At 42.6% G+C, this 23,863-nt stretch overlaps 1 protein-coding gene across 2 annotated transcripts in view; it reads right to left on the bottom strand.

Annotated features, from left to right (window-relative positions):
• Window positions 1–2,659: 2,659 nt before the first annotated feature.
• Window positions 2,660–23,863, bottom strand: part of INTS6 (integrator complex subunit 6) — a 185,674-nt gene continuing 164,470 nt past the window's right edge. For both annotated transcript variants that reach the window (XM_029602804.1, XM_029602805.1), the window contains exons 17-18: window positions 20,324–20,417; window positions 2,660–3,158 (exon numbers count right to left, since the gene is read on the bottom strand). In XM_029602804.1, coding sequence (XP_029458664.1) covers window positions 3,065–3,158; window positions 20,324–20,417 — 188 coding nt within the window. In that variant the 3' untranslated portion in view covers window positions 2,660–3,064. The remainder of the gene's footprint in view (window positions 3,159–20,323; window positions 20,418–23,863) is intronic.

The raw sequence follows: 23,863 nt of genomic DNA, 5'->3' as shown, positions 1-23,863 counted from the left end.
TAAACGAGTTTTAGAGAATTTAGTATAGGCTAGCCTACTCCGGTCCTCGAGAGCCACAAACAAGTCAGATTTTCATGATATCCACAATGAATATGCATGAGATAGATTTGCATGCAATGAAGGCAGTGCATGCAAATCTCTCATGGATATTCATTGTGCATATCATGAAAATATGTCCTGTTTGTGGCTCTCCAGGACCAGAGTTGGCTACCCCGATTTAGCAGCATTAACTGACAATCCTATTCTATTGAATTATTGCTTGGCTTACAGTGATCTTGACTAACTTTTAGAAAATTCTATGACCGTCACAAAGACCTGCCAATTGCCATTAGATCATCTTGGCAGGCCCTAAAATAACTAGATGAGACACACCCTTGTAATGTGGTGCAAACAGGATTTGAGGACATTTATGTGCATAAGAAAGCTATTTACTTTCATAGAGAAGAATACAGTATTATACACAAGATATTCGCTTGTGTGTGTTAGGTGGGATTGGGGTAGAAAACGAGGATTCTACCGTATTTGTGAGCACAAAACCTCTGCAATAGCAGTTTTCTTAAAGGAGGCATCATGTAAAGTGATTAAGACAGTAAAAAAAAAAAATCAAACCTTCAAAAAGTAGTGTGTAAATAAATTGGAACGCAGGAAATGCAATACAATATAAAGATCTAAAAACATGGCAGAATATGTTTACAAGTTAGTAATAGGACTGAGATGCAGGTTCAAGTCTCCCCACTGCCACAGACCCCATTTCCCATATTTTCATGTACTCAGTTATAGCTAACATTATCCATTCTCTTCCCTTTTGAAAACCTGCATGCAGTCAAGGAAGGTACCAAAGATGTGCTGCCAGGCCATCCACCCCAGGAGGTGGCGCCACACACTGGTTTTTGAAGGACTAACATTTGCAAAGTATGCCTTATTTACTGAATCTTGCTGTAGTGATGGAAAAATAAAGTAACAGAAGGTGATCATCGTGTACTGTACACAATAGTGAAATCCAGTAAAGATCTCAATTCTATTTATAAAATCTAAATATTGAACATATCAAAACCGTAGTTATGACCAGCTTAAAGGCTTCAGCTGAAAGGCTCTTCATGGGAAGTCATTTCTTTTTTGGGAAAGCCAAAACATAAAAAAAACCCAGAAGGCTCAGCTTCCAAAGCAGCCCAATTAGTTTTTCTAGGGCAGGGGTCCCAAACGTTTCCAAAGAGCCACCTAGAGCAGGGGTGGGCAATTCCGGTCCTCGAGGGCCGCAAACCGGTCGGGTTTTCAGGATATCCCTCATGAATATGCATGAAAAAGATTTACATATGACTGAGGCAGAGTGCATGCAAATCTCTCTCGTGCATATTCATGAGGGATATCCTGAAAACCCGACCGGTTTGCGGCCCTCGAGGACTGGACTTGCCCATCCCTGACCTAGAGGGTCAGAGCGGGGGTTGGTGAGCCAGAGAGCCCTTTGGAGTTTGTCTGGGAAGGGTTTGAGAGGCAGGTCCACGTCTGGCCCTTTCAGCTATTTGAAATGCTGGGGAAGCGGGGAGGAGATGGAGCTCCTGGGTGGCATATGGTGCCTAATATTTCTAGATTTATCCAAAGTTTGCAACCTTGCTCTACCTCCCCCCTTCCCTGATATCTACCTGCCTGGGGAAGTAGGGACAGGGAGGGTGGATGGGTGGCAGGATGGTGTCAGTGCATGTGTGTGTGTGTGTGTGTGTGTGTAACTTTCTCATTCACACCCCCATGCCCTCTTTTGTCCCTCTTCTCCTTTCTCATCCCTTCTTCCTTTTCCCCTCTTCTCTTTCACCTCTCCTGTAACATGCCAGATTTGTGATAGGAGGGAGAGCTAGTTCACAGAGAAACACTTAGATTTGGTATCTGGGTTATAACAGTGAGGCTTTCTGCACTCTGTTCCTCCAAAGCCTGCATCTTTCGGAGGATGACGTCCATGCGCCCTCCACCCACACTTCCGAACATATGGCGGCATAGTTGGGAGGGTCAGAGACCACCATTCTTACTTGGTTTTCCCTGGCAGCCTTGCAGAACCCATAGCTCAATACCACCAGTGCCCTCCTCCCCATGGTCTGCACTACCCTCCATAATGGTCAAAATGTCTTTATGGCTGTGCTGCAGCCTCTCGCTCAGTCTTTGGCTCAAGTGGCTTCACTTGCACAAGCAGCACTAACGCTAGCAACGTGTAATGCAGCCAGTGGTGCCCTTGCACCAGCATGACCCACCTATGCCTCGGATGTGCAGCCACATGCACTTCTGACTCCAAGTATCTGAGCTGGCAGAAGTGGTAGAATGCTCTCCCACCACCACCACTGTTACAGGCCAGATCAAGCCCCTTCTGTCATCGCTGCTATGGGTTGGATCAAGTCCCTTCTGCTCTTGCTGCTGGGAGCTAGGTGCAATTCAACCTGTGGCTACATTTGGTCCTTGAGGACCCCTGTTCTAATGTCTAATGAATTGTCACAAATACTTATTGTAAATGATGACCTAAATGAAGGAAGAGCTTAAACCTAGACACAACATTAAACACAAAACAGTAAAATAGAATTTTTTTTTATTAATGGAATAACAAAAAGTGCTTTTGTTTAAATATTTTTCAAAATACATCTGTACAACTTACAATAATGTATCCAAAATAGTTATATACAAAATGTTACTTTGCATAATGTGCTTTTCTGTTAATTCCAAAGTAACCCTTTTTTTTTTTTTTTTGGCAAAAGTTCAACCTTAACAGAAGGTGATAAACTTGAAGGTCGGTTAAGAAAAGAGAACCTGAGGGATATTGACCAAGCAACAAATCCTAGTACTTTCATTCAGAGTTGAATAAATTTTTATCATAATGATATTTGCAGTATTGCAAAATTAACCAAAAACCAAGGAAGATTATGGAATCGTTTCCCCTCCCCCTCCCACCCATACTATACAGTTTTGCTGTTTTTCCTCTTTCCTGTATCAACAGCAGCATACCAGAGCATGTCAATAAATGAATACAGGCAAAGCAGCAACGGGCCACTGTAATCGGCTTCCACAAAGTGGCGCTGGAGCAGTTATTTTAGCTGCTATTGATATGGTTCACCTGATTGGATCTGCGATGAATCTCTTCCAAGAACTCCTCAAGCTGCTCCATTAGCATTCGTTTTTTAAACCTGCAAGTGAACGGGGGCAGAATAAAGCACATTAATTGAAGGAGAGGGTTCAAAGTAGAATTTAAGGGTGAATTCACTGCTTCTTATACCTCGGCAAGCTTTGCAGGAACACCCAACAGTAATACAGCTTTTTAAGAAACAAACATGTACAGCCAGGATTCAAAATCATGATCTTGCAAGAAACACCGTTTCGTAGGACTGTCGAAGAAATAAAGCAGACTTTAGGATATGGGAGGTTTTCTTAAAGCAATTCAATGGGATGTTCATTTGGTAGGCTCTTGCAGTATTAAATTCAGATTTTGAATTGTATTATGATGTCTCAGGGGAGCAAGGTTTTGGAGGTTTCTTCCAAGGGGTATAGTGTGTGGAGGAATGGCAGCATCAGCAAGGCCTGGCAAAAAAATATTGTATTCCTTGAACTTTTCTTCACAATAGTCATGTTAGTTATCTGGGGAAAAAGGCAGTGGACTAAAACGCAATATTCTGCTTTGATAATACTGTAATAGTAAAAGCCATTATTAGGCAGACAGTGAAATGCCCAGTGTTAATAAGATGAAGGGTACTGGAACCGATATGCCTCTCTCTCAGCAGAACCGCATGAGCTGAACATCTCCCAGGAGTTTGTAACTAGATTGCTGATGCTCTATTCCAAGTAGTCTTTTTTTTTTTTTTTTTTCAGGACAGTGGCCCAAGAAACGCAGATGAGCAAAGGATTCCCATACTAGAAAATATTCAGAACTTTGGGACAAAAGTTCATGAAGCTGTTAAGAAAAGGCCCTAAGCATCTTAAAAGCTCACGACGCGGGTTGACGATAGTTTAAGGATTTTCAAAAGCAGGAAAGACAATTAGATGGTTGCCTATAGCAAAGAACCGGATTGGGAAACTTATGTTAGGAGTAAAGTACATCAGTCAACAGAGGAATGTCACTACTGAGTATCACCTTCATTTCAAAGTTATGACAATCCAGTCATACTTTTCCCTAATTAAAAAGTCAATGCAAAGGTGGGAAAGAAAAGTATAGAAAAAGATCAGGACAGGCAAAGGCCCATAACACATTGCTTTGAGTGTAGTAGGCTTGAGTTTCATGGGTGAGGTGACAGCATCCAATGGTGTTAACATGCAGACATCTTCCAGAGCTTTCTAAGAAACTGCCCAAGACTTCTCTAGGTACATGTGATAGTTCCTGTGGTAAGCTGGAGTTCAGTAATTAAGCTAGTAAACTTAAGCGGGTTTGTGTGATTTGTGAACAGCTGTCTTCAAAGAACATCCATTACAGGCAGGCAACTTTGCTTTCTCTGAAGACAAGCCATTCACCATTGGCATACATGGAAACCCTATCTATGGGTTAATTTTCAACATAAAGGATGAAACAAGCCTGCCAAAAGAGCAGCAGAAACTTGTTTGTCAGGTTAGAATGCCCTTTAAACAACAAAACCAAACCTGGAAGACAATCCTGAATCATAACAAATAGGCAAGACGTACGCTCACTATACACCGACATGCCATGAGTACTTAGGCTATCCTCTGTATAGTTGAGTTTTAAAGTAACATTTTTTATGTTTACTTGCATATAACTCAACCATCAAATTTCAGCAAAACTTCTTCACTAGTTTCTCCACTGTATCTACGTCACGGATGGACAGACATGACCTGCCCATCAGACGTCGGTCTGTTTTTCTTTGGTAAAGAACATCTAGAAATGAGTGCTGGGGTGGGGCTGGAGTTCAGCTCTAATCCCAAAATACACCCTGAAGAATAAACTGCCAAGCCCTGTCACATCTGCAAGAGGAGGGTCAAACAATAGTGTGATGTGAACAAGTGGATTGAATTCCACGTGCAGCCCCCGCACATCTTTTCCTAGAGGTTGACCTTCAATGGATACCAAAAGCAGCCATGGGGGCCTGACAGGCATCCTCCAAGATCAGGGTGAAAGTGAATGGATATAGTCAGCTATCCAATTAGTTAATCCAATCCCATGCTTAACGAAGCAAAAACAAAACAAAACAAGGCACTGCAGAAAGAGATAGAGAGGCGACATCATCTGGAAAAGTTCAAAGAAGCTAGGAATGTAGTCATGAATGCAAAGATGCAAATGGAAGAAACAACAGCAAATTTGATAAAATGTTGGGGGGACAATGTGTTAGCGATAGTAGGAAGTACAAAAGTAGCATTGTGAGACTCAGATGAAGGGGATGAATATGTAGAGGCCGACAGGAAAAGTGGAACTGCTTAATAAATGTTTCTGTTCAGTGTTAATTGTGGTCAGGCCAGGAGTAGGACCACATAAAACAAACACCAATAGGGATTGGAAATAAAGTAAACCTCACTCAATTTTCAGAAAAAGTGTGCTTATGAGGAGCTAACTAAACTTAAGTTGGATAGAGTTATGGGGCCAGACGGGCTACATCACAGCGTATTAAGAGAACTTAGAAAGGTTCTAGCAGCTCTGTTGGCTGGCTTTCCTTAGAGTCTGGAACAGTTCCAGAGGACTGAGACAGGTGGATGCGGCTCCTATTCACAAAACTAGAAGTAAAGAGAAGGCTGTGAACTGCAAGCCAGCTAGTCTGACCTCTGTGATGAGCAAATTAATGGAACTGCTGGTAAAACAGAGGATAGTGCAGATCCAAGGCAGCATGGTTTTACCAGAGAGAGGGCTTGCAGATGAATCTGATCAATTTCTTTGATTTGATGACCAGAATGCTGGACTAGAGGAGAGAGCGCTAGATGTAGTGTACTTGGATTTTAGTAAAGCCTTTGACACAGTAATGGTAATTTTAGAAAGTGTCTATATTTCTGCAAGTTTGTGAATTGCTCCTTTCAGTTTTCTTCTAACAAATTTCCTCATTTTATCATAATCTCCATTTTTACAGTTAAATGTTACTGCAGTCAGTTTCCTGCAGTCAACCTTCTGTAATCATCAATTTTTATTCCATAATGTAATAAAGTGGATCACCACCTTTCTCTCTTGCACAAAGTCCTGGGTTCCATTGAGTACTAGATTTAATCTAGTTCCCCCTCTTGTTGGTTCCATGACCAACTGCTACATGAAGCAGTCACTGATGGCTTCATGTCCTATGTGGAAAATCTCTTAAGTGGGACTTGCCTGGCTTTACGTTATTTACCCAATTAGTACTTAGGGAATTGAAGTCTCCCATTATTATTGTGTTACCCATTTTACTAGCCAGTCTAAACTCTTAGGGGTGGATTTTAAATGCCCTGCGCGCGCCGGCGCACCTATTTTGCATAGGCCGCCAGCGCGCGCAGAGCACCGGGATGCGCGTAAGTCACGGGGCTTTGTAAAAGGGGTGGGGAGGGGGCGTTCCCAAAATGACACAGCGTTTCAGGGGCAGGCCCAGGGGCGTGGCACCGGCCCGGGGGCGTGGTCGAGGCCTCCGGAGCAGCCCCTGGGTCGGGTGATGGCGCGCCAGCAGCCCGCTGGCGCACGCAGATTTACGTCTGCTTTTAGCAGGCGTAAATCTGCCAACAAAGGCAATGGGGGGGGGGGGGGGGTTAGATAGGGTAAGGGAGGGCGAAGGAAAGTTCCCTCCGAGGCCGCTCCGAAATCGGAGCGGCCTCGGAGGGAACAGGCAGCGTGCGCTGGGCTCGGCACGCGCAGGTTGCACAAATGTGCACCCCTTGCACGCGCTGACCCTGGATTTTATAGGCTACGCGCGTATCTTATAAAATCCAGCGTACTTTTTTTCGCGCCTGGTGCGCGAACAAAAGTACGCGATCGCGCAAATTTTTAAAATCTACCCCTTAGTATTTTACAGTCTGTTTCCTCATCTTGGCCAGGTGGGTGGTAATATATCTCCACTGCTATACACCTTCCCTTTTACCTGTGGAACATCTATGCATAAGGATTCCAGAGTGCTAACTCTATACCATCCTTAACATACAGTGCCACCCACGCCACCAATTTTTTCTTCCCTGTCATGCCGACATAAATTGCACCCTGGTATCACAGTGTCCCATTATCCTCCTTCCATTAGATCTCCGAGATGCCTATTATGTCAATATCTTCATTTAGCGCCATACATTCCAACTGCAATTTTAGCTTTTAGATATCTGGCATTTGCACACAGACATTTTAAATTAGCTTTATTTGTATTTCTATTTTTATATGTGCCCACAACCTTATCAGATCTTATAAGCAGTTTGGAGTCATTTTTATCTACATGTTCTGTATTTAAATACATCTGTTTTGTTTCACCTTTTAAAACCACCTTTCTATTGGGACATTCTAACTTACTTGATTTGCCAGTATCCTTTGAAGATACCTAATATTACTTCTTAACATTTCGATAGCGCAACACGGCATACAAAGCACTGTACAAACACACACAAAGAGTCCCTGTTCAATAGAGCTTACACTCTAATAAAGCAAAACGTACAGGACAAGAGACTTGGGGCATTTCATAAAGTAAGACTGTTTAAAAAGAAAAGAAAAAGAAAGTTAGTTAATGAGGCTAAAAGCAGACAATCAGGCCTAAGATTTAAAGCAACCTCTAAAAGATGGGGCTTAAGATGGGATTTAAACACAGTGAGGGAGCATGATGCACCAGTTCAGAAAGACTATTCCAAGCACATGGCAGCCATATCATAAGCACACGTCTGGAAATAGCAGTAGAGGAGAAGGGAACAGATAAGAGTGACTTGTCTGATCAGTGGAGTGAACGTGGAGGGATGTAGAGAGAGATATGAGAGGAGAGATAGGTAAGGGTGTTGCAGAGTGAAGGTCATTCTGTAAGTGAGGAGGAGCTTGAACCATATGCTGCTGAGGAACTATTAGCTTTCCCCCATGGTCTAGTTTAAAAGCTGCTCTATCTCCTTTTTAAAAGTTAGCGCTAGCAGCCTGGTTCCATTCTGGTTAAGATAGAGCCCATCCTGTCTGAACAGGCTTCCCCTTCCCAAGAATATTCTCCAGGTTCTAACAAATCTAAACCCCTTTTTCCCTGCATCATCGTCTCATCCATGCATTGAGACTCTGCAGTTCGGCCTGCCTCTAGGGTCCTGCGGGTGGAATGGGAAGCATTTCTGAGAATGCAATCCTGGAGGTTTTAGATTTCAGTTTCCCATGTAAGAGTCTCCAGAACCTCCCCCTCTTACACTTCCTAATTCATTGGTACCTACATGTACCACGGCAGCCAGGTCCTTCTCAGCACTTTCTAAAACCTTATCTAGATGGCATGGGAGGTTTGCTACCTTTGCACCAGGCAGGCAAGTTACCAAGTGGATTCTCACGTCTATCAGCCACCCAGCTATCTACTTTTCTAATGATCGAATCACCCACTACAGGTCTGAAATTTCATGTTTGAGTTCTTTCAGGGCTCTGGGGTAAGTACCATCCAGTCCTGTTAATGTTACTCTTCAGTTTGTTAGTTTGCTCTAATACATCTGTCAGTTTCACAGCAAATTTATTTGAGCTCTTCTGAATCATCATCACCAAAGAATAGTTCCAGTGAGAGTATCTCCCCAGCATCTTCCTCAGTAAAGAACAAAGCAAAGAATTAAGTTGTTGATGACTAATCCTAATAACACCAACACCCCGAATGTGTTGCAAATGAATTTGTCCACTTCTGCTCAAGTAGTACTCTTGGATCAGCCAATTGTTCAAGCAGGATAAAGTATGACCTCTCAGACTGCACAAAAATGCCATGACAAAAGTAAGACATTTTGTGAATACTAACCCCAGAGCTTTTGCTAGGCCTCAAAACAGTATGCAGTATTGGAGTACAGTTTCCCTCCAAAAAATCTGAGACAGAGATACATTCAAGTCACAGGAACTATGTGAGTATAGCCTTCCTTTTAATCCATGTAACACAGCCAGCCTCCCTTATTTAGAAGAAGAATCAGGTGCTTAGGATAACTATCTTGAATAATTCTTTCAAAATATACTTGCTCAAGGCCTATAAATCTAAGATGGGATGGTTATCATCCAGTTTACATGGGAATCAGGAAATACCTAAGGTCAAATTACCTCCCTCTCCCCTGCAGTAGGACTGATTTAACTGCTTTGATCTCCATTAGGGAGGAAATTTCTAACCTGAGTAGGTCCTTGTGTTTCTCAAAAGTCAGTGTTCTCCTGGGTATGTTATTTGGACAACATTCTAACAGTATTAGAGGGCTACAAATTACACCTATCTGAATAAACCAATTATTGGAAGTTATAATAAGCTAGCTGTGTAAAACCTCAGCCTTCTGGGGGAGGGGAGGGTTCTTCTGGAAACTGGATTTGAATGCTATCTATAATCTCTAGTCAAAAACCGATCTCTGATTTTGGCTAGGTCAGTAGTGCAGAGCTTAGAGCTTCTACCCTCATGGCAGTGAGGTCTGAAGTCCTGTTATTGCCTGGAGTGAGCTGGACACTTTGTTGAAAAATGCTTCCTGGGCTCCTGACTCTGACACCTCTTAAAAGAGAAAGTTTGCTGGCAGGGTGGTGGTCAAATTTCTGTGCCCTTTCCAAAATGGTGGGCATGTACTGGACAAAAATATATTTGGTATGATGCGATGTGGGACTGGAGCATGGCAATCTGAAAGCACCTTCTCCCACCACTGTCTAAGGTCTGACACTCATGACTTGCGGGCACCATGGCAGGCATCTTAGACTTCTTAGCACATTTTAGAGCAGAGTCAATCACAAAGCTGGAAGAGAAAAGGTCTTCAGGTGGAGAACTGCTGCATGCCAGCGGAGGAAAGGGATCCAAGGGGTGATCAGGTGAGAATTCCTCTTTGAAACCAGTTTCCTCTTATGTTTAAAAGGGATCCTGGTGACAACTGGTCGTATGCTGATACCAAGTTTATCGCCTTTCTGATATCTTAAGTAGATTATTGCTAAGGGTCTGGACAGGTTACCCTGTGTTTGATGTAGACAACAAACCTCAATGTTCAAAGTTCTATGACAGTACTAAGATGCCCTGCACCATAGGGGAGGGGTCAATAGGCAAACTGCTCGAAATCTGAGTAGATTTGAATTAGTCAACGCCTGCTTAGCAACTATTTCTGCTACTTGCCTTTGAAGTTTCTCCTTGCTGATCTAAAGTGCACACTGGTCCCAGGAGGAGAAACAGACCTTCAGTGTGTCTCGAAGAGAGCAGAGAGCTTGAAGCTGTATTTCCATAGACTGATCTGGTGTGTGCTCTGGACAGGAGGTACAGCTGCTTTCAGGATTGGAGAGCATATGCCAGGATCTGCTTGTCTTTGGAACAAAGGGTTGAAGGAGACTGGCACCAATAAACCTTCTCCTTCAACGAGTCTTCAGCACAGTTTCTCCTCATCTCTGTGCTGGAGTATTCCAAGCCAGATGCAAGCTGGGAGACCAAAATGTGTCTCAATTTTTGGAATTATCCTTAGATTCAGTGCCAAAGATGTCAATGATTCCTTTGGCAACTCCTTGCTTCCAATGACTGATCCAAGGCAGCTTCATGGTCCTTGTGCTTCCATGGTATTTTCAACGCTTGTTTAAGGATCTGGACTTTTTCTTAAGTTCTTCAAGATGACAGTATTCTTCTCTAATAGTAGATGACAAATACACCAATCAACCCATCCACTCTGTTCAGTTATGCTGCCACACTGCCAAGGATATATCTCAGCTGCCAGCTCTCTCTCTCCTTATCCAGGATAGTCTTTTTTGTCTTCCTCCTTCATATGCCACACAAGATCCTCTCAGTTTCCTCCTGCACCAGATCTTTCTTAGATCTAACGAACCAAACTCTATAATAATCTAAATAGCTAGCAATACTAATGTGGTCATTGTCCAAACATCCGGTCTCCTGTGTAGCTTGCCAGACAGATCCAGCTATGTGAGAATTTGCATTTCCGTTATTAAGACTTTATGGACTTTATTGCAGTTGAAAAATGTACAAACATGGTGTAAACAAACCCTCTGATCTGAGAGGGCGTTCAGCATAACAATAACACATCTTAATTTTCCAAGTGTACAACTTATCCAAAAAGATATACAATATTTCTTTTATCCCTACCCTCCCTCCCTCCCCCCTCTTCTCAGTTTCTGAAAACACATAACTCAAAGAAAGAAAGAATTATACATTCTTATACAGCAACTGTGGGCTCACTTTACAGATAACTATGTTGTTCCTCAAAGTTGGCATTCCCATAAAATATTCAGAGAGACGAGCAGTAATCCCTATCCATCGGAAAAGGAATTTATACAATACTATAGCCCTCAGGAAAGATATCTAACATAGGCAGACCAAATCGCATTGAATGAAGACACACATTCAGTTTTAGCAGCAGTTAAGGAAGACAAGCGGTATAGTCGATGCATGTTGTCTAGTACCTGAGAGGAAGGTGGTGTGTGTTCGTGTTTCCAGTGGGCAGCCACAACCAGCCTAGTCACAATGAAAACCTGCACACCAAGCTTTCGCTGGTGTTTAGTTAACCTGGTAGGGGATAGTTAATCAATGCTGAAGCAGCAGTAGGTTGGAATGAAGTGTCAAAGAGTTTCCCCAGCCAGTCAAACACCAGTTTCCAAAAGATAGGTATCTTGTCGCATTGCCACCAAATATGGAAGAAAGATCCTGACCCTCCATATTGTCGCCAACATGATTGAGAGAGACGTGGATAGATTTTGTGGAGATTTTGTGTACCAACGGTACAGCATCTTATAGTACTGTTCTTGGAGACGAATAGATATAGAGCATTTACCAGCGAGCATGTGAAACCTCATCCAAACTTTGGGTCCTAGAGTGTGACCCAAGTCTCTTTTCCATCCAAGTATATGTGATGGTGGGGCCAAGCTGGAGGCTGAAAGGAGTCGTCTGTAGGTCTTAAAAATAGTGCCCTTCACGGAATCACTGTTCAAAAAATAATTTTCAAATAGAGACCTTCCTTTACGTAAGGTTTGGGCTCTCTTCAGGGATAATACAAAATTCTGGACTTGTGCATAAGCCAGAAAATTGATTGGCCCCATGGTGTAAGATTGCTCCAGCTCATCCCTCGATGGTATCCTTCCTAATTTAATCATATGTCCTATTGTAAGGATCCCAGCTGCTTTCCAAGAATTGAACAAGGGGGAGCTATGTTCGGGAAACTTTATGTTAGAAAATAATGCTGATTGATAAAAATAGAGAGAGCTTCCCACCAATTGTTTTTTCCACTGGTCCCAGGCTTTATAGTATGGAGGGTCCAAGGTTTGCTACGTGTGGATGGCCAGGTCAACCTAGGTTGCCAAGGCATGTCTCTCAAGGGCATACCCCCAACTATTGCCTGCTCCAATAGGGTCCATTGTTTGTAGTGGATTTGCGTCCCAGGTCGAGCAACATTCTGAGCTGGGAGGCTGCATAGTACCATGCTAGATTGGGCACTCTGAGCCCTCCTGCCATTTTTGGTTGTACAAGCACTCTCTTTGCTACTCTTGGAGGTTGATTTTTCCAGATAAAATCAAATATCTTCTTCTGCCATCTTTTAAGTATGGCGGATGTGATGAAAATTGGAAGAGGTAAATAGATAAAATGTTAATATTACCAAAGTTATTGTAACAATTGCTATCCTTCAAGCCAAGAAAATGGGCCTCGCTCCCCACCGCAGCATATTCCTTATCTATGGTGTTTATCAGTCATATGTAATTTAAGTTGAACAAATCTAACTTTGCCCCTATATGTATACCTAAATATTTTATAGAAGTTCGCCCACCGAAACAGGAAGCAGTTGCAGATCATGTTCACCTCGTCATCCAGCAAATTAATATTGAGGAGTTCCGACTTTTGGAAATTAACCTTAAATCCAGAAACTTTACTGAAGGCTTTTATCTCTTTCTCCACCACCTCGAGGGAGAGGCTCGGGTTTGTCAATGTAAATAATATATCATCTGCAAATAACGATAACTTAAAATGATGGGGGCTCAATTTCACCCCCGTTATTAAGGACGTGCTCCGAATTCAGAGGGCAAAAGGTTTAACAACAAAAAAGGGCAAATAGTAGGGGGGGATAGTGGGCATCCTTGCCTTGTCCCTCTGCCAATTGTGAACTCCTTCCCATATTCTCCATTAACCTTAACCTTCACCCACAGGGAATCATAAAGCCTACGTAACCACTGAATGAAAATGGGCCAAATCCCATCCATTCCAGGGTCATAAACAAGAAGGGCCAATGTACTAGGTCAAATGCCTTTTCGGCATCTATGGAAAGCAGGGCAGAGGAAATTTGCTCCTTGTGAATCCATCAGATCAAGTCAATGATTTTCCTAACGTTATCAGCAGCAATGCGTTGGGGGCACAAAACCAACTTGGTCTAGGCGAACCAGTTGCAGCAGATATTTGTTTAAATGCAAAGCTAGAATTCTCGCTAAGATTTTAAGATTCAAATTTATAAGTGAGATTGGTCTATAGGACTCACATAAAAATGGGTCTTTTCCTGGCTTTGCAATGACTGATATGCATGCAACGTTAGATTGTGCTGGTATATGGTCCCCAAGCTATATGCTGTTAAAAAATCAATCAACAGTTCAGAAAACGTTACAGAAAATGTTTTATAATAAGCAATCGATAGATAAAGCACCGAGCTTAGACAGTCTATCTTTAAAGACTTAATGGCTTGTGTTACTTCTATAATACTAATAGAGGCATCTAGCAGCTGCTGTTGGTCGGCAGAGAGGGAGGGCAGTGACACAGATTGAAGATAATCCGCAATTTCTTTTTCCGTTAATAAGTGATCCTTGCTATAGAGTGAAGCATAAAACTCTGTAAAGCATAACTTTATTGCCACATCTTCTGTTTGGATTTCCCCCCTCTTTAAATTTTAGATATGAGGGCTCTCGCAATTCGCTGCTTTAGTTGCCGAGCTAAATATCAGCTGGCCTTATTACTGCTTTTATAGTGTGCCTGTTTGGCTATGTCTAAAGTGTGAGCTAATTGGGAGTCATTTAATCTATCTAGATCAGCTCTGGCCAATTGCAGTTTGCGATAAATATGTGGGGATTGTGTGCACATATATATTGGTGTGATAATTGTGTAATTGTGTTCATCAGAGCTTCCTGAATTCTTCCGTTATCTCTCTTGCATGCTACCATCCTTGAAATAAAGAGGCCCCTTGCCACAGCCTTAGAGCACTCCCATACAATTCCAGGGGATGTTTCAGCCTGGGTGTTTAGCTGAAAGTGCTCATCTAAGTGAGCCTCAACTGATGATACAAAAAGTATCTTTAAGAAGAGATTAATTTAATCTCCATGGTCTCGAGCCCTTGTTAACGATTAGGGAACCAATATCAAGCCTAATTGGTGCGTGATCCGACCAGGTTATTACTCCCAGGTCTGTTGCTTTAAACTTAGGAAGGAGAGTTTTATATAATAGAAAAAAATCTATTCGAGAGTAGGATGCGTGGGGTACAGAAAAAAGGTGTAAGTGTGGGAAGTGGGTGCAAAGTGGTGCCAAACATCTACCAGGCCCCAACCTTTCCTAACAGTTAAAGCCCTTCTAGGGTTGGACGACGGTGAGGTTTGCTTGCTGTCTAAATCAGCTTTGAGCGTTATATTAAAATCTCCCCCTAAAATGATAAATCCCTTACCATGAAAGAAATTAGACTGATCCTGATTAGGTGCATACACTGAGATAAGCATAAAAATCTCCCAATTATTTCGTATCTTCATCAGTGCATATCTCCCACCCGGGTCTGCGACCTGTAGTAACAGATCATACGTTAATGAACTAGAGAGGAGAATGCCCGCACCTGCATATTTTTCATGTTTCCCACTGGCTGCTAGAAATTTATGGGGGAATTCCCTAAGCTGCAATAAGTGCTCATGGTGTCGTCGAAGATGCGTTTCCTGAATAAACGAGATTGTAGTTGCCTGTGCTGTGAGCTCCTTATTTAAAAGGTGTCTTTTCCTGGGTGTATTAAGACCTTAACATTCAGGGATACTATATGAATCGCCAGGGGCTAGAGTGAGTGGGAAATGGAATATGCCGCTAAAAAGTAAAAATATAACTGAGGGCTTATGCCATGTAAAATAAGAGCCATACACTAAGTGTCTAAACATTCCTTGTACACATTCCTGAGAAGACAATCACTTTGTCATTCATTCTGGCAGCCCAAACACTCATTGTTTAATCAGTCTAGAAGGGTGGCTTAATAAACACTTGTCAATCTCGATAGCCACTAGAAACATCCTAGAAATGCTGCTGCAGTGACTCACATAATGATCCTAACCCAGACACTGTTAGCTGGTCTTTTGATGGTTGTTATATACATATTCTGCCTACTGTCTGGACAAAACTTGAAGCTGCTGGTTTTCTTTTCTGATATCAGAAAAACTGAAGATGTGAAATCAAATTAAAAAATGTTTAAGACAAAAGATTACCCAAAGAGAAAAAGGGTATTCAAGATCAGAGGCATGTCAGACACTGTGTTCTAAGCAGGTCTGCCAATGAGAAAAACAAAAAATGTTGAAAAACCTATTTGATTATAGGGTAAGAAAACCTATTTGATTATAGGTTAAGAAAAAAAATTCACTAAGGCACACTGATCCTAGAGAGGAAAATTGGGACAAAAAAAATCTCTGGGAAGCCAAAGCAGCAAGAAACAATTGTAGCTGCAGATGAAACATGTCCATTACTAACCATGTAAAACAATGAACTGAAGCATGCTACATGGATGCAGGAGTGTGCAAACTACAGCGCATACCAAGAAAGATCATGAATGTGTTCCTAGAAAGCTCTGGAAAATGTTTCCATGACAGCACCATCAGATGACATCACCCATGTGCGTAACTACAGTGAATTGCTTGTCTTCAGAGAAAAAGGATTACTGCAGAGATGTAATCACAATCAGGTTACTAAGGGTGTTCAATTTCTAGATGACTTGTCTAGAGGCAAATGTGTGAGCTTTTAATTGAGTCAGAACAAGGCTTTACACAAGGATGATATTTCTTTGGCCAAGGATTCAATTTGTAGCAATACTAAAGAGATGTTTGAGTACCCTTGGCCTTGACCTACAGTTACTCAGCATGCGTTCATTCTAAATTGCTGTAGTTACATATGCTGTGTGCACAGAGTTTGTCCAAGTAAAAAGTAAAGAATATAGGGAGCTGGGAACCAAGCTACAAAAGTTGCCCATCTTTCCATTGTTGGCTGATTTAGGTAAGAGGTATGTTCAGGGTTGGCTAGGCCCTCATCAATTAAACAGATATGGATTGATGAACATGTGTTACCATTCCGGGCAAAGAACTGGATACTACAGAGCCCAAAACGAAAATATTTAAGAATGATGCCACAGGGAATCATGATCCAATGGATAGGAATTCAAGGGATGAGATGGAACCAGCTAGTTCTGACACATTTGCACAAAAAGAAATCAGCTCAAGTACCCTAGCTGATATGCATACACAGACATGGAATGACTTGGCAGACTGTAAGGATGCCAAACATTATTACAATAAAAATGACAGTGCCAATACAGTATTTTCAACCAAGTAACGAACATCTGGTACAATATCATCAGTTAATGCATGTAAAGGAATTAGATCAAATCTGGAATGCAATCCCTGATAATCAGACAGATTACCAACCACAAAGAGTTTAAAAAGAATTTGAAAACCTCTCTTTTCAAGAGTGCCTTTGACACTATTACCAATTCTTAAATTCCCCTCTCTACAGCTTTAAGAAAATTACCACCGTGATATCACCATTTTGTCCTAGTTTAGCTCCTTTATTATGTTCTTGGTTTGTCCTTCACCTAAATCTGTTTTATTTTTATTGTTATTTTAGTGCTTTTAGTTTTCAGGCTTATGTTAAAATTGTATTATTATGTATGAAACTCAACTATGTAAACTGCTTTGACCACCTTTGGGTGTAATAGCGGTATATAAATAATTTTAAATAACGTAAAGATGAATCAAGTGAACTTGAATAAAAGAAGTTATGCTTAGAGTTTGAGAGGGAGAAATTAAGTATAGATTAGTGTATAGGGAGTCAGAATAAGCTCCTTAAGAATGCTATATTTGTCTCTAAGAAGCCTCTCATATGGACATTTTTAATTTTGGCCTACCATATAAGCCTGTTACAATGCAAGGAATAATGGACATTTAAAACTCAGATTAAGTGTCTGCAAATAGGCATACTATAGATAAAATGTATTTTTTAAAGAAATGGACATTTAAAAAATGATGGAAATTTAAACACATAAGTTAATTTTATAATTATGTTATTTAAATATATGAATCTTATATTTTGTTTGTTGATTTTGTGATTGCTTCAGTCTATAAAGTGATTCACAAATGCTTGCTAAATAAATAAAATTAACCAAAGGAAGGCCTAGAGACTTTTCCAGCATTTTAGGGCCTTCTCCTAAGACTGCAGCAAGAGGACTGTTACTATAGGCAAACAAAGCCTTGATGGAGCTTGGCAAGTATCGACAAGCATGAGGACATGATTGGAGGTGAGTCCAAAAGACTCAGCTTTGCAAGATATCAATCGACTGATGAAAGCTGCAGAATAAGAAGTATAATACAAGCATCATATGTATTTTAAGAGAACAAACAACCAATTTGAGGAGGGCTCATATTCAGAAGCTTCTTCTACCCCCCAATCATATGGGAGAAGAGATAAAGCATGTGATGAAGTGATGAACCAGTTTGGTCTCTCTTGATCCAAATAATACTGACATTTAAGGGGTGTGTGGATTTATGCTCAGATCCAACCAATGAGATGAAAGACACGCAATCTTGCTCCTGGATTGCATAAGACAGCACCATAAAAGAGTGAGGCTGGAGCCTAAAAATTTGGCACTCATCTCCAAAGTATCTGGACAAACTCAGCCCCAACTTATCTGGACAAAAAGCTCAGCCCAATGTATCTGGGCAACACAAGGCACAGCCCCAATGCAAACAATCTGGTCATATGACCAGGCAGCCAGCTCCAGCCCAAAGCAGATGTGATCAGAAGGAGACAGACCAAAACCATGCTGAGGTGGGCCTAAGACAGGAGGAGACATGCAGAGGCAATATGGACTCGTTGCTATTTTACAAGACACTTCATTTCAGAGAGCGGTAAGAAAAGGGAAGACAGCAGGGAGTTAGAAGCACTATTTGTATATCATATAGTATAGAGAACTGAAAACTAAACAAATGAACTTAGCAAATATGGATAAATGTTATATTTTCAATCAATAAATTACATTATATATATTATCTCAGAGTCTTAGAATCTGTACCAGAGAATGTGAAAGGTTCCAGAGTGAATGTGTACTGTGCAGTCCATAGGTATACACTACTCATCATTCTATTCTCCAATTGGACTTAAATCACAAGGGTACCTGATCTATACATTAAATGTACAAATTCCATCATTAAAACTTCATTTAACAAAGGAAGAAGATGAACTGGGAGATTAGTAAAGTCATCAGAAGCACAAGGGTATGGCAGTGAAGCATGACTGCAAAGGATTGTACAGACCAGATGGAGTCCATGGATCTGACATACATATGGCTATAATCCTGAGTGAATTTCTGGATGTATTGGAGAAAGCAGTTAAAAGGAAAATATTATTCAGTGAGTAGACAGGAAATGAGGTCTAGTGACTGCTTATGGTCAGGACCCTACTGTCATTTTAAGAGCCACCTAGTAACAAGGTTAAGGGACCTGTGACCCATCGCCATCTTGACCAATACTATGCAGGGAGGACATGGGCAGCCATAAAATGGCTAAAAGTCAAGTGTTAGAACAGCATGCAATAATACAGACAATGAAATAGATTTGTCTTAACAGGCTACCATTTAGATGGTTGGCCATGTCTATCTGGCAGGCTGCAAAGCAGCAGTAACACCATTCAAAAATGACAGACTGTGTGGGATTGGGGTCATGACCACGACGACTGTATATGATATACTGCTTGATAAATTTGTTGCGGTTATTAAATTGTGTTGTGTGTGTTTGTAAATTAAGCTGTGGTCTTATTTTCACTAATTGAAGCATTTAAGTAATATGTTGAGACGCTGGGGAAAGCATGTGATGGAAGGAGAGAATTCCTGAAATGACAGGACAGCTACAAGGGCATGATATCAATGATGCTTTATTTTAGCTAGTAGCAGTGGGATGGAGGAGCATGGAATTAGGTCAGAGCAGCAGTGAAAGTGGCATAATGTGTGAGGGAGAAAAGACCTAAGGAATGGTGGTAACAGCATGAAGTAATGGTGAAGCATAGCTGGAGGACCAGCAGTGTCTGAAGAGGGTGTTAAACAACGGAAGCAGTGCTGGCAGCATTAGGTGGAAATGGAGAACTAAGGAACGCATCTGAAGATGAGGAGTATTGGAATGGGTGCAGAGACACCTGAAGAATTATGGGGGACAAAGGAGCTACACACAGAAATAAAGAGGATGTGGGGGGGCAATAAAGAATGAGCTGGGGGAGGGAAGGAGCTGAGGACGGCTGAAGGTAATTGCTAGCATTGGCAATTTTCTGATGAACACTACAACTCTCAGACTGCAGAAGAAAGAGCATTCTGATGTCACTGAAAGAAGTGCAGCTTGGGACACATCCTGGCACTGACAGAGAAAAGGCAAGATAGCTGTATGCACATGAGTCCTGAGGCTTAGAAACAATGTTTTTAAAAGTCTGCCCAGCAGGAAAAAAATATCTAACATCTGCAACTTCTACTAAGACGAGGAGCAAATGTGTAAAATCTGGGCCGGTCACACTTTAAGCAAACACACACCTGTGATGGGCTCATTTTTAACTAGCAACTATAAAACTTACTGATTGGACATTTCAAATGCACATAAGGAGAGTAATTCTCAAAGGGACTTCTGTGGGTAAATAGCTCTTTACCCATAGAAATAGCCCTTCAGAAAAATTGCACAGATATATGTGTAAAATTATACACAAGTACACACTGTTTACATATAGTTTTATGCACATAGGGAAAAGGCATTTCAGGGGACCGGGTGTATGCAGGCAAATAATCTTGGAAAAGCTGTGTGCATCGAATAACAGCTGCAATTGTGTGCATGTAGTTTTGCCAAGGTAATTTTCAAAGAGGACTTATGTGTGCCAGTCTGCTTTGAAAGTTCCTGTAACTTATGCGTGATGTTACAAAAACCATTCTAGGTGAGACCCAAGCAACTGACAATACAGAAACCGATAAAAATATTGATCGCAGTATAATGAAATGACAAGACATTCACAGTTTCATTAATGATGCCCTCTCCACATACCTGGAAGCTTCCTTAATAACATTCTGTAAAAATACAAGCCGAGTTTGTAAATTGCCTTGCACGTGCTTCAATAAGAAGAATATTTTTTCATATTCTTGAGAAAAAAAGAAAATACATGAGAATTAAACCACTGCCAATGTACATTAAATTCACTGAAAAACTATTTTCACATGAGGTCAGCTTTACCTAAACGTCAAGCTAAAGGACAATCTGCTCCAGACTACTTAACACAATAACATGCTACATAAGACATCAATAGATATCTGAAAACTGTTCTCAGAACAGAATTTTCTTAATTTGCTGTTGAATCAACTTTATTTCTTGCATGCCTTTCCACAGAAAAATGCTCAAAGCATGATTTAGCGAAGTTGCTTACCTGTAACAGGTGTTCTCCTAGGACAGCAGGATGTTAGTCCTCATAAATAGGTGACATCTTCAGATGGAGCCTGGCACAGAAAACTTCTGTCAACTTTGAAACTTTGGCTGGCACACTGAGCATGCTCAGCATGCCACTATCCCTGCGTCTACGAGGGGTCTCTCTTCAGTCGTGTACGTAGATACAAGAAAAGTAGAAGAATAAACCAACCAGGAGAAACCCAACTCTGCGAGGTCCTCATCTCCCGAGGAATCCTCCCACAAGGACTAACTTGGACGTCTTGCATGTCGGTGCCTAGTGGGTCACCGAGGGATCACAAGGTGCCAGCATCAACTGCATTGGGAGGACACAGAGGAGGACGTTGAGGCAATCCAGCAACAGTTCTGGCCCGTTCACTGCAGTCTGAATTGGCATGGGTGCTGGCCTCGAAGGCGTCAGCGAGGGCACCGGTATCTGTGGCACTGGCTCTCGATCGCGCAGAGCACAATCCACTGCCAGGCACACCTGATGTTCCAGCTCCGCCTATAACCCTCCATCGAGATGGCAGGCTGAGAGGAGATGGTTGAGCCTAACTCCTCCTCAGAGCCCCAAGGAGGGCAAGGGAACCGGTGCGGACGACCCTGGACCACCGGCATCAAGGGAAGCGGCCTTGACATGGTGGCCCTAAGTGGCAGGGTGACAAGTGCCATGGTCCTCACATGTCCGGTCCCTGCGCCGAGGATAAGGAAGATGATCCTAAAGCCCAGGACTTCGAGAAGACTGACACCGGCCGATCCCCAGAGCCCCCCTGCCCTGAGAGCTTCAGGGGGAGGAGTGGTAACCGAGGGCGATCGGTTCCCCTCAGTCCTTGGGCATCGACAGCACAGACTCTGGAATAGAGGGCTTGGACTTGCCCAAGCCAAACATTTTCTCCGTTTTGTCCAGCCTGGCCCAACGGCCCTTTGGGGTTATCTGAGCACACAATTTGCAGCCGCAGACATCGTGCAACGCCCCCAGGCAGAGGATACACACTTCATGTGGATCCGTTAGGGACATAATCTGGGGGTATTGGTGAAAGCCCGAGGCAGCCATGAGGTGCACAGAGACCGCAAGGGCACAATGACCAGTGGATATGGGAGAAGCAAAAAAACTCACTGACCGAGAAGAACCCGATGGGAACAAGAGAGAGTGCAGGAAAAAAGTATGCGAAAGTCACGAAGAAAAACTCATTTTCCAAAAAATAAAAGCACAAGCTCCACCTCCGCGGAAAAAAAAAGGACTGGAGAGAGATCCCGCATGGATGCAGGGATAGTGGTATGCTGGGCATGCTCAGTGTGCCAGCCAAAGTTTCTAGAATCTTTGACAGACGTTTTCTGTGCCGGGCTCCATCTGATGATGTCACCCATGTGTGAGGACTACCATCCTGCTTGTCCTAGGTGAAATTTACTATTTATTTTATTTATAATTATTTGTAACCCACGCCCTCCCAGGTTTGGGGCAGGGAACACAGTTACATACAGTACACAATAATAAAACCAATAAATCACACATAAAAATAAAACAAGTAATAACTATTCTGCAGTGTGCGGGATCTTTGCTGGATTTATGTTAGTAATATGACTTATAAAGAGCATGTGTCTTAGGGGTTAATAAGTTCTCCTGTTTAAAAGCCATTGTAAGCAGGTGTGTTTGATTACAGCAATACAATGAGAACCAACAAAATAAACCAAACAGCTATCATGCCAGGGTGCAGGCTATCATGCATTCTATCATGCAGGGTACCCTCGCTGCAATCGGCCCTCCCCCAATCCTCCGAGGCCTTGCATGCATGCCATCGACGCTCCTCCGCTCGGCCAAAGGACCCACCCACCGACTGACGTCACGACCCAAGACGCCCGGAGCCCTTTAAAAGGCGAGTGAAGGCCTCACCTGGCCCCTTCTTCCTCGCTAATCTCGGACCCGCACTTTCGGCGCAGACCAGTCGGGGTCAGGGTACCCGAGCTGCGATCGGCCCTGCTGCGATCCTCCGAGGCCTTGCATGCATGCCATCGACGCTCCTCCGCTCTGCCGAAGGACCCGCCCACCAACCGATGTCATGACCCGAGACGCCCGGAGCCCTCCACAGCAGAAGACGTCATCCAACACACCCGACAAGCAGGCCCCTTAGTGAGCCCCTTCTTCAGCAATCACTACACAGCAAATGGACTACATTGGACTTTAGACCAAATGAACCCTCATAAAGCAAATTACAGCTAAAAGCTTTGCTTATTCTTCAGCTTCTTCTGCTCCCCTCCCCACCTTGTATTTTTCTACCCTCACCCCTACCCCTCCACCAGCCGCAGAGCACCTTGACTACAATCCTGCTCCTCCCCCTCCCCAGGTCTTCACCCACACTCTAACAATCATCCCCCTTCCTGTCTAAACATCACACTTCAAATCGTTGGGCCTTTTGCACAAAAGCCCCCTCAGTGCATATTCCTCTTCCTACATTGTCCCTCTCACTCCCTATAAGCTTTTCTATACTGTCTCATCACCTAACCTATCTCATCCTCCAAACTTCATAAACCTTTACCTGTCCTCCCTGGGACCTCCCTACCACCCTCCCTCCCCCTTTCAAACAAACTCTGTTCACTCACTACCCTCTAGACAGCACTAACGCCCAAATTGCCTCCACACAATAACCATGCGCACCTAAACCATTCCCACTCTCAAGCATTACGCTCACACAGTACGAGCCCCCCAACCCAAATTCTCTTTTGAACGCCAGAGAACTCTCCTCCCCATCATGATAACCCCCCCTTACCCAATTAATTGGCCTTACAACATTCACTATCCTCCTCCTCAACGTGCAATCTACAGTTTAAAAAACAGCTCTTCTCAATTATATTCTCCTCAATGACAGCCCCGACATCTGCGCAATCACTGAAACATGGCTAAAGGATTCCGATTCCATTCTCCTAAACCAACTCCCATGAGAATCATACGATATTTTCAATATTCCAAGACCCAAAAAAAAAGAGGAGGTGGTCTCCTTCTTGCATCAAAAAAGGTATTTAATTTAACACTGCAACCGATCTCCCCACCTCACAAACTTGAAATCAGTCTATTTAAATCCCCCAATCTACAAATTTGCCTAGTATACACCCCACCAGGACTGCTTACAATAACCCATAACTCCTGATAGC

This window comes from Rhinatrema bivittatum, chromosome 5 (genome assembly GCF_901001135.1).
Source record: "Rhinatrema bivittatum chromosome 5, aRhiBiv1.1, whole genome shotgun sequence".
NCBI classification, from domain to species: domain Eukaryota; kingdom Metazoa; phylum Chordata; class Amphibia; order Gymnophiona; family Rhinatrematidae; genus Rhinatrema; species Rhinatrema bivittatum.
Note: the sequence above shows the minus strand (reverse complement) of the source record. Positions and strands in the feature narration are given on the sequence as shown.